Source organism: Crinia signifera, chromosome 4 (assembly GCF_055691185.1).
Source record: "Crinia signifera chromosome 4, ASM5569118v1, whole genome shotgun sequence".
In the NCBI taxonomy this organism is placed as follows: Eukaryota; Metazoa; Chordata; class Amphibia; order Anura; family Myobatrachidae; genus Crinia; species Crinia signifera.
The window spans coordinates 71100455-71112729 of NC_139220.1; the positions used below are offsets into that span (position 1 = coordinate 71100455).

General features: G+C 42.8%; 1 protein-coding gene across 3 annotated transcripts in view; it reads right to left on the reverse strand.

Moving 5' to 3' along the window:
• The window catches only part of P4HA2 (prolyl 4-hydroxylase subunit alpha 2), a 100229-nt gene that overhangs the window by 47718 nt on the left and 40236 nt on the right, over nt 1-12275 (reverse strand). For all 3 annotated transcript variants that reach the window (XM_083181831.1, XM_083181830.1, XM_083181829.1), the window contains exons 3-4: nt 10675-10771; nt 2237-2388 (exon numbers count right to left, since the gene is read on the reverse strand). In XM_083181831.1, the coding sequence (XP_083037957.1) occupies nt 2237-2388; nt 10675-10771 (249 nt within the window). The remainder of the gene's footprint in view (nt 1-2236; nt 2389-10674; nt 10772-12275) is intronic.

Here is a 12275-nt window from a genome sequence, read left to right on the forward strand (position 1 = left end):
CATTACAGCTTAAATGTAAGTAGTGAGGACTCAATCAACATACAACTAGAGGCTTGATGCCAATGATGGAGAGGAGTATGCGGACAAAGATGGTCACTGAGTGTTGGAGTATAGGAGAGCTGTGAGTGAAATGTGAAGAGAAGTGGGCTTTGACAACAGGAGGGAAGAGGGCCCTGCTCAGAGGAGCTTACAATCTAGTAGGAAGGGGAGACAGACAGATTACAAGAGGTGCACGCGAGTGGTTGGTGGTCAGATAGCAGGATGTAAAAAGGCAAGGGGTCGGAGAACCAGCTGGTTTATGCAGTGGAAGGGTACGCTTTGGTGAATAGGTGAGTTTTCAGTGCCCGTTTGAAGCTTTGCAAGGTCGGGGAGAGTCTAATGGAGCAAGGGAGTGCATTCCACTGAAGGGGTGCAGCATGGGCAAAGTCCTGTACTCTAGCATGGGAAGCAGTGATCAGGGTGGAGGAGATCAGCCGACCGTAGAGGGCGGGAGGATGTATGAATGGAGATGAGGTTAGAGATATATGGAGCAATGTAATTAGAGATGGCCCTGTATGTGAGTGTGAGGTGTTTGAAGAGGATTCTGTAGGGGAATGGAAGCCAGTGCAGATTTTGTTGAAAATGTCAGGCAGGCTAAAGGACGATGGGTCCATCTGTATCCTACTAACTAACATTAGTCATGCATTATAATACTGTTCATACTGCTATATATCTAGGTTTATATACAACAGGAATTCTAAACATGCAGATTTGGCTTAGATTATATCTGATGCTGAAACACTTTTCCATCCAAAAAAGCAATGATAGATTACTTTAAGAAATTAGTTTGGACTAAGCTGCAGCAGCTGTTGAACATTTCTTAACCTCTCAATCTCTGGGGCTATGCAAGAGGCAGTGGTGTGATAGGAGATACATGTCAGCAGGGAAGAGTAGATGAACACAGAGCACACAGACTTCATACAGCTCTCAATAGACCCGGGAACAAGATGTTTTATAGGTAGAGTAATCTGGGATTTATGCTTTACGGCACTGATGCAAAATGGGTCACTTTTTAATGCAGTTCTGTTACCAATAACACTGAAATTTCAACTGTGAACTCTTGCAGGGAACTGGAAACTGGGCAGGGATTAACAATTTATTGTATTTGCTTTACTATTTTTAATACGTAGTTGGAATTTTAGGTACTTGTGTATTAGCAGGGCGCCCAATTTACATACTTATGGCACCGCAGGAAAATCGCATTTATTTACCTAGTAGAGGCTGGTAAAAGGCAATGCTTTTTATAGAAAAAACATGGGGTGTTTTTGTATTAAAATCATTGCCCCTTTCTAGTTAAGACTTCAAGCCACTTTGCAAATATATACACTGAGGAAATATCCCCTTGCCTACTTGACGGTGCATGATGAACCAAAGATTTCACATTTTTGAATCATGACCCAGACACGTCTTTTTCATTCAAAAACTTTTTATTTTCGACCTCTAGCACTGTGGTTACCATACTTGGTTCTCAAAACACCCAAACCATTTTATTTCCATGCATAAGCACAGCTTACGTAATTAGAACTTCAGGAAGTTTGATTATACCATACAGTATGTACACAGGCATGGATATCCTTAATGCATGGACTATTAGGATACCCTGAGGACATCATTTGGAACCCTGCTCTAGCAATTCGCAGAGGTTGCTGCTTACGGTTATACCATTTCAGGTTATTTACCGGATAACAATTGCTTAAATGTCAATAAACTGGAAATGCAGGTGTTCTAGAACTTTAACCAATAGTGTATAGTAAAATATTTGATTTTTTGGGGCACACACACACCATTTGGTATATTTAGTAGTGTCTGTACTGTTAAGGCAGGGCTCTGTCTACAATTTACAGAACCATTAATCTATTTGTGCTCCATATCACAATTTAAATAATAATATTAATAAGATTAATAAAGAAAAGGGAAGGGATTTCACCCAAACAAATATATTTAAAAACTACCACTAAGATTTTTATAAACACCTGTACTGTATAAATAATTGTATCTATAGAATAATAAAAAAAAATTGCATTGGTTAGCCTATTAGCTGACAGTTAATCAAAAACATCGTAGGCAAATTCAGACATCGCTCAATACTGTAGTTTCCTCTTGATTATCAAAGAGACTGTTCAACCTCTGAAACAGAACACAAACTTTAGCACATTTGTGTAGACATAAAAATTTTGTTCACATTTCTAGAATGTACCTTTGGTTAAATCCTGAACTACCAAGTTCTCCAGTGAGAGCCAATCTGTGTTAAGTCTCTTCACCAGCTTGTAGGCATTCACAGGATGTGCAAGGTATCCCTCTGGATCTAGAGTAGACTTACTAGTAACTTCTTCGACTTGGAGGGCCCAACTGTAAATAGAAAAAAAAGGTTTTATTTTATGGAGATCAATTCTTAAGAGCAAATGGCCAAAACATACATCAACAAACACTGGAACATGGAATTTTATGACATATAAGAACCCTGTGGCCAATCTATCCGGCCCTTTTATTTAACCTTTTGGTAACTTCAAACCTATTTCATTCTTTTTAAGGATATCCTTATATCCACTCTCTCTGAAGTGAAGTCTGTGAGACTGCACTGGCTTCACTGTGACTGGTAGTGACTCCCCTATTGGAAGTCCAACCTACTAGTCACCAAAGGCAGCCCATAGATTCTGGGGTATGAGCATGCGTATTACAGAGTCCGACACGCCAGTCCCAGTGCTTGTTATCTGCTGTGTACAGGCACCAAGGCCACGATTTAGCTTCTATGGGCTGCTGCCAAACCAGCCCATAGAAGCTGGGGACCAGCACTCGCGCAGTACGGGCGATACTGGGCATGTGTTGATCCCATGACCATGGCAGGGGACCGGCATTGGACCAGCAGCAGTGTAATCGACAGTGGTGGGGTCCAGCAGCAGCTGTGGCAGTAGAGGGTGGGGTGGTATCATGGCAAGCGGAGGTAGGAGCTGCCACTGCTTATGCCTATACCAAGCATGGTTAAATTGCTCTTCTGTATTAGCCTCTAACACTTCTGATGGGAAGCTATTTAACTTAACTCTTTATGTGAAGTGTTTTTTCCATAAATTTCCTTTGAACCTTCCTACAATTTCAGAACATTTAATTAACCCCTTGAGTGGTGGGTTTTGCTGGGGTGGGACAAACTTACCAGGGCAGGTTTGTCCTGCCCTGGCAAAACCCACCACAAATCATTAGAAGCTCCCCCCCTCACCCTTGCTCCGGCGTTAGTACGCCGGAGCTCCCCTGCCGCCACTGCCCCAGCCACCTGCAAGTTATCACACAGGCGACAGGCTCATTTTGAGGCGGCAGAGGAGGATTAGGGCGCCTGAGTGCTCCCGAGTCCCCCCAAGCCACCCCGAACATCCCCGAGCCTGCCGCCTACCTCATTGCTGCAAAATGAATGGCGGCAGGCAGCTAGAGGCTGGGGGAGCGGCAGAGGTTAGAAGAGCTCCGGTGTACAATCGCCGGAGCACAGGTAATTGGGGGGGCTGGAGGATGTAACGGAGGGCTCAAGAGGTGGTGCGCCAGTGGTGCACACCTGGACACCACTGGCGTGCACCTATTTCATACCCTTGAGTGGTATGCCCGGAAATCTTCCGGGACAGCCTGCTGCGGCAGCGCATACCACTCAAGGGGTTAAAGAAGGTTTCTCTCTTGTTCTTAGTTAAATTCTTAGACACAAGTTGCAATAAAAAAAAGTATGTGAACCCTTTGTCATTACCTGGATTTCTACATAAATTGGTCATCAAATGTGATTAGATCTTCATCTACTGTAAGTCACAACAATAGACAAACACAGTCTACTAATTCCACACAAACAATTATATGTTCTCATGTTTTTATTGAACACACCATGTAAACATTCATGCTGCAGGGTGGATAAAGTATGTAAACCCTTAGGCTAATGACTAATGAGTCAGCCAACCTGGAGTCCAAGCAATGAGACGAGATTGGAGGTGTTTGTTAAAGTTGTCTTGCCCTATAAAAAACATGCACCAGTTTTGAGTCTGCAATTCTCAAGAAGCATTGCCTGATGTGAGCCATGCCTTGTACAAAAGAGCTCTCAGAAGACCTACGATTAAGAAATGTTGATTTGCTTAAAGCTGGAAAGGATTACAAAAGTATCTCTAAAAGCATTGATGTTCATCAGTCCATGGAAAGACAAATTGGCCATAAATAGAGAAAGTTCAGCATTGTTGCTATTCTCCCTAGGAGTGGCCATCCTGTAAAGATGACTGCAAGAGCACAGCGCAGAATGCTCAGTGAGGTGAAGAATAGTCATAGAGTGTCAGCTAAAGACTTACAGAAATCTCTGGCACATGCTATCCTTTCTGTTGACGAATCTACGATATGTAAAACACTAAACAAGAATGAAGTTCATGGGAGGACACCACGGAGGAAGCCACTGCTGTCCACAAAAAAACATTGCTGCATGTTTGAAGTGAGCAAAAGAGCACCTGGATGCACTACTGGCAAAATATTCTGTGGACAGATGAAACCAAAGTGGAGTTGTTTGGATGGAACACACAACACTATTTGCAGAGAAAAAAAAGGCACAAGACACCAACATCAAAACCTCATCCCAATGGGTAAGTATGGTGGAGGGCGCACCATGGTTTGGGGCTGCTTTGCTGCCTCAGGGCCTGGACAGATTGCTATCATCAACAGAAAAATTATTTCCCAAGCTTATCAAGACATTTTGCAGAAGAACTTAAGGCCATCTGTCCACAAATTGAAGCTGAACAGAAGATGAAGATTGCAACAGGACAACGACACAAAAAACAGAAGTAGATCAACAACAGAATGGCTTCCACAGAAAAAAAAATACACCTTCTGGAGTTTCCCCGTCAGAGTCCTGACCTCAACCTTATTGAGATGCTGTGGCATGACCTCAAGAGAGCGATTCACACCAGACTTTCCAAGAATATTGCTAAACTGAAACAGTTTTGTAAAGAGGAATGGTCCAATATTCCTCCTGACTGTTGTGTAGGTCTTATATGTAACTATAGGAAATGCTTGGTTGAGGTTATTGCTGTTAAAGGAGGGTCAACCAGTTACTAAATCCAAAGGTTCACATACTTTGTCCACCATGCATCGTGAATGTTTACATGGTGTGTTCAATAAAAACATGACAACATAGAATTGTTTGTGTGGAATTAGTAGACTGTGTTTGTCTATTGTTGTGACTTAGGGCAGTATTCAATGAAAAAGTTCTCCGTGCATGGAGAGCGTTTTATTTCGCTCTCCATGCACTCTCCGTGTTCCGGAGGGCTCTCTGCCACTCCTGCTCCCTCTATTCAATGTGGCTGATGCTCTCCGCCACTCGCGGAGAGTCTTAACCCCTGCAGGGAGCAGGGAGCTTTCAGGGAGCCGGAAGCAGCCAGAGAGATTAAAGTCTCCCTGGCTGCTCCAGAGGACTGTGGAGGGGAGGGGGGCTCTCCAGGACCCAGGCTGCACCCTCCTATAGCCAGCGGGGGACCCAGTAATCACTGCACCCGTTTGTGCATAGTTACGTTCGGGTGCAGTGAATATATGAATATCTAATGAGCGGCTCGAGCGCTCCGGCCCCCTGCTGGCTGCACTGTGCAAAAAAAAATATATATATATTTTTTTTAAAATTAAATATATATTCATGTGCTATAAGAACATGAATAAAAATAACATGCCCCTTCACAGAAAAAAAAAACCTGATTTTTTGACACCAAAATTTCTTAAAAAAACCTTTTAGTTTAAAAGTTCACATTCCAGCTCTCCATCAAAAGATGGAGAATTGCTACACGGAGAGACACGGAGAAAGTCACTTAGAAAGACGGAGAACATTTCACATTGAATAGGGTTGGTTGCTTTTGGAGAGCAAAATGCTCCGTCCAAGGCGAACAAAGCACAAGTTCTCCACAAAACACGGAGAACTTTTCTCATTGAATACTGCCCTTAGATGAAGATCAGAACACATTTTATGACTAATTTATGCAGAAATCCAGGTAATTCTAATGGGTTCACATACTTTTTCTTGCAACTGTACACTTAAAGTTTTTGTTATGTCCACCTTTCCCTTCTCTTAATTAAATCCGTTGGATAAGGTCCTCCTTGGTTCATGTACTATCCACCAATCTAATGCGAGTTTGGGCCACAAGCTGAAGTGCCATTCACACTGTTTCCACACCAACTCCATTGTGGCTACTTAAATTGAGCTCTTAATATTGCATTTATTTATTTACAGCAGACTCCGTTGCGCTTTGCAATTGTAAACAGAGATAAACAAACTGGGTAACAACAGACAGAATTGGAGGTAAGAGTCCCTGCTGCAAGCTTACAATCTATAGGGACATAGGAGGGAAACACTTCTGTAATCTGGACTGAAAGCTAATAATTAAAATAATGTTGTTGTTTTTTCAAAATTAGATTTTTATTAACGTTTTATAAAACACAAATAGGGAGAGGGATACAGAATAAAAAAGGGATAGGTGGGACAAAGGGGATGCAATCACAGGATTACAATATGTTGTCATGAGACAAGAAGGTAATACATAATAGAACAAAAGAACGTCATATAAGAATATTGCTACAAGGTCGTTCACATACATATACTGGTCATGAGGAAAAAGAAACAGATATTTTATGAGTCTTTCTGTTGTTATCGCCTAACATTAAATCTAAGTGCTCACATCAGGGGAAATAATAGGAAGGCTATACAGGGGCCTATCTGAGCGGATGGAGGGACCTACTGTATATGCACACCAAGGAGACCACCAGAGAGCATGATTGGGCAGATTACCGGAGAAGAGTAGGCCCGCAGTTTCATATTCATAGTGGGATTGGACCGCATTTTCGACTGCACCACTTGGGAAGAGCGCCAGGGGACTTGGGAAGAGCGCCAGTGTTAAAAGAATATTTTTGATAAACAGCTGTTCATGGCAGACTAATTTGTTCTACATCTTTTAGTTCAATAGTACATGTATTATATCAGTTGGTTATTTTTTTTATTGTGTGATGTTCACAGTAATACATTGTACTATTATACCAAATAAAACTTCCATTTTCATACATAAGAGTCAGTCCACAGCACTGCCTTTGTGGGTTTTTTTTTACTGCTTAAATACTTTCCTCCACTAAGGTCTTTTCTGCTGTTAGCTACAAAAAGCCTTAGTGGGTAGGATAGATTACTGCACACTGTCCAGCTCTGATGAAATGATAGAGCATGTAGAGCATGGGTCTTCAAACTGCGGCCCTCCAGATGTTGTGAAACTACAAATCCCAGCATGCCTTGCCAGTTTTGCTATAAGGGAGTGTTAAAACTGTGGCAAAGCATGCTGGGATTTGTCGTTTCAAAACATCTGGAGGGCCGCAGTTTGAGGACCCATAATGTAGAGAAAGACAATATTAGCCAGGGTGATGAAGCTTGCCATGGTCTAAGAAGAGACATGTATATTCTTGTTAGCCATATAACAAAATCTGTAGATGACAGATGTTTCAACTTGTTATACCTTCAACAGTTGGATGCCTCAAGACATCTTGGAGATGAGCACAATTGACATTGAAAGCCTTAACAAGAGTAAAGCTGGCTATACATCTACAGATTTATTGTCTGATCTGGCTGGTTGGAACAAAATCCTGGTAATGGATGAGAGCAAATTACAGTTGACCATTTGCTTTGAAATGCTGGAAACCGACAAAATTGTCATTCAGATATTACCAGGTTATTGTTCCAATCATCCAGATTTGACAATCAATCTGTAGATGTATGGTCATCTTCACTTATCAGGTTTGGGTGTAGGTAGATAAATCAACACAGTGTAGACCAGGGGTGGCCAAACCTGTTCTCAAGATCTACCAACAGTTCATATTTTTCAGACAACCTGTGGCTCTATAGTAGGAATGAATGTAGCAGGTTCGAAATGTGACAGTTAGTAATGACTACAGCTGTGCGCCAGCTAGGTGATTTGGGAAACATGCACCATTGGTAGAGCTCGAGAACCGGCTTGGCCAGTTCTGATGTAGGGGATCCTACTGAGTCAGTAGATTTTTTGCTTTCACCCCTTTGCGTTGTTCTCCTTTTAGCCAATAGCCAGAAAGTGTCATATGAGCAAATGTCTCTTAATAGATCTTCCCTTCTTGATCTTCCAGTCAAAGTAATCAGTGCAGTCTTATGAAAAGGTTTTTATGCATCTGACTGCAACTAAGGCACACATTCAGTCGAAAAAAAACAACAACTAGCTCACTGAAGGCCTTATTTTGGTTCATTCTTTCTGACAAAATCCTTCTTAGATGGGCAAAACCATGTGCACTGCAGGTGGGGTAGATGTAACATGTGCAGAGAGAATTAGATTTGGGTGGGGTTTTACTTCAAAGTGAGATCTATATTGCAGTGTAAAAATAAAGCAGTCAGTATTTTCCCTGCACAGAAACAAAATTACTCACCCAAATCTAATTCTCTCTGCACAAGTAACATCTGCCCCCCCCCCCTGCAGTGCACATGGTTTTGTCCATCTAAGAAGGATTTTGTCAGAAAGAATGAACCAAAATAAGGCCCTGAGAGAGAATGTTTGGCACAACTGCAGCAACAGTATAGGACAGTGGTAGCCAACTCCAGTCCTCGAGAGCTACCAACAGTTCACATTTTCCAGACAACCTAGCTGCTGCAAAGGTGCACTCATTACTCATTAACACATTTTAAAAGAGGCACAGGTGGAGCTAATTACTTCACTTGTAATTCTATGAGGAGATCTGGAAAACATTAACTGTTGATAGCTCTCGAGGACTGGAGTGTGCTACCCCAGGTATAGGAGGATACATCTGTAGTTGTTGTTGTTGCCGTCTACAGTGAAGCCAAGAATAATTCTCTCTCTCTCTATATATATATATATGCTCCCATATCCCACTGATAGCTCTGTGGTACACAATCCAGAAAATAGTAGTCCAGAGCACTCACCACTTTTGCAGATAAAAAAGTTATTTATTCATATCCATCATATGAGTAATGCCAACGTTTCGGGCCTCTATGGGACCTTAGTCATGGCTATGTTCTCACATCCAGCACCAAACACCAAAGAAGCTGTTTGGTGCTGGATGTGAGAACATAGCCATGACTAAGGTCCCACGAAACGTTGGCATTACTCATATGATGGATATGAATAAATAACTTTTTTATCTGCAAAAGTGGTGAGTGCTCTGGACTACTATTTTCTATATATCTATATATCTATATACAGTATATATATAGAAACAGCAAAGGTTCGGCACTCCCTATAACAAGGAAACTGCGGCCGGTGCCCTCACAGGGGGATTTGAATAGAATATATATATATATATATGGCTAACTACTCCCCACCTCTATGAGATGAAGTCCTGCCACTGACCATTAGAGGCCATTTGACGGACCAAATTACTCATGTCACAGCTCAAAGTGAAAGTACGTTGCAGAAGCCGTCATTGGACAGGCTTTTAGCTAGTGGTTAATGATAGTCTCATGCACAGATTTGGTACATATTAGACTACAATTGAGCATAGATATTAAACACTCAAGCATATCAGCAATATGCTTAGTGGCATCTTCTGCTGGGGCACATTATCTAGTAACTTTATTATTTGTGGTACTGGTTTATGTATAAGCAACAGCTGAACTAAGACCACTTGCGAACCCCTGAGCATTCCAGCACATTATTCCTGCTTTATTGGCTCCCAGCCGGTTGTATAGCCTTGCAAGTAAGGAGAATGACCTGGAACTGCAGGAAACCCACTCTGGGGGTCCTGGAGTTGCTGGCTACTCATGGGGACCAGTCTGTGTCCAGTGCAGGGCGCTACAGAACTTTGGAGTCATTCCTTGATGTCACACCCCACTTGTGACACCACTGTGTGGGCTCTTTCAGTTCAGAGGCAAACCAATTGGAGCACCCATAATATATCACTTTGCCTACAACTGGTATGAGATGCATTCAGCATCCCTGCAGTTGAAATCCCAGCATTCACAATGCCGATGCCGACATCATGACTGTTGCCATGAGACCGGCGCCCAAATCCCAACATCACTGAGGTTAGGTTTAGGAGGCGAGGAGTATACTTACCTGAGTCCTGTCGGAATTCCCTCTTTTGGGATGCCGGCCAGGTATTCTGAACACTGGCATCCCAAACGCCGGTTATCCAAATGTATCTCACTAGTATATATAGTGTTGCCCATCACTGGTATATACCCTATGGTGTAAGTGCAATTTTTATGCATAGCTTGGTATCCAATTTCCATGATAAATTACCACAGCTAATGGATTCGCTGAGGGATATGCAATTATCCCTGACATCAGCACGTAATGGGCATTATACTTCTCATGCTTCAGGCATCCAAAGCATAAACCCGATAACCAGTCCTCAGAGCACTGAGAACACATGGGTCCAAATACTATATTGCATCTCCCATATGGTTTTACCCAAAAATGGTACATGTTTTGTTCATAGGCACCTGAACAATGAACAGATCAGGACTGGTAAATGCACTACACTGTAGGGGACATGGGCAAATAACAAATCCTGGCATCTTGGATTTATGCTTCTTTGTCTGCTTTAATAACCCCAATTTCAGCAGTACAGTACCTGCATTGTGTTTCCAGTGTTACATTGTATAGGCATAGTATACATCTGCCATACCTTTTGATTTTAGAAAGACGTTCCTCTTCTTCTCTAATGTACTCCTTCAAAGACTGCACAAGATCTCTTTCCTTATATATTAGGTCCGTCATCTGACCTGGAACAGAACACAGTATGCTGACAATTTCACTTAAAATATGTCAAAGCAGCTAACTATATTGTTGTAACTACTGATAACAAGAAGTCAAGTAATATGTACAGTACATTGCTCTTCTGTATTCATAGAACACAAACTGTGTTTCACAGATGAATGGAGTATAACAGGGGTTCTCAAAATCGGTTCTCAGGACCCCACACAGTTCATGTTTTCCAGGTCACCCTACAGGTGCACAAGTGCATTCATTACTCACTGACGTATTTTAAAAGATCCACAGGTGGAGATAATTACTTCACTTGTGATCCTGTGAGGAGACCTGAAAAACATGCACTGTGGCCCTTAGTCTAGTTGACTCTTGTTCTTAGCCTCACCTACCGTACGGATCGCTCACACCATCCAAATGCGTTAAGTTGCCGAATGAAAGGACCGCTAGTGGATGTTTCATGTGAACACCACCCACATCTGTGGGAACCTCCCCCATTCTCCGATGGTCGCCGACCATCGAATGATGGACCGACCAGTCAGGCAGCCCCGAGTGCTCCAGACCACTGGGATATTTTTCTGTGTGAAAGCAGGGATATGGGCGGGCAGCTGACATCCGGCTATGTCAGCTGTCCGCCCCCCACACGTGTGTCACGGCCGCATTACCATACATACGCCCAGCGTTTTCAAGGGAACGCTCATGAAACGCGGGGCGTACGCATATGGTAATGAGCCCAAACAGCCCTTAATCAGAATAAGGGCCAGTGTGGGGTCCTAAGGACTGAGAAGTATATCATTGGACTATGGCTATGTAAGTGATCAATATGCATATGAAAGCAGGCCACTATGATGGACTGGCAGTGCCTACATAATGGGCACCTGAGAGCTTACAGAAGTCTGCTAATGTGTATCACTGCACTGCTCTGCTTTCTGGGAAAGAAAATAAAAACACATTTCTGACACTACCATACTAATATAGCTGCAGTTCTAGTCTATTGATCATTGCAATATAACACAATGTATTTTTTCACTGGAGTCCTGTTTAATGCTTCGTATATTTATTTATTTGGTACTTGTGTATTATCACGGCGCCCATCGCATCGCATAAGGCATACGTTGGTATGCGATGCGATATCGCGCGATGTTGTACAATGGCATACAATTTTAAAATTGCATGCCATTGTATATGGCATACAATGCCATACAATGAGATGGGATGCGATTAAAAATTGTATAAGCACCCTAATGGGTGCTTACAATGTTAAATGCACCCTAATGGGTGCTTACAATGTAAAATGTACCCCCACGCCACCCCCCCACTATAAACGTGAACCCGAAGCGTGGCGAGCGCAACGAGCCCGCGTGGGGCGGCGGTACACGTCCTACGACCTTTTCATACCCCCACTATCCACGTCGGCGTGGAGTTGATTTTATAAAGTGTGGCGAGCGCAGCGAGCCACCGAGCCCGAAGCGTGGCGAGCCCCGCGAGGGGGCGCGCATAACTTCACAGGTATACGCGTCC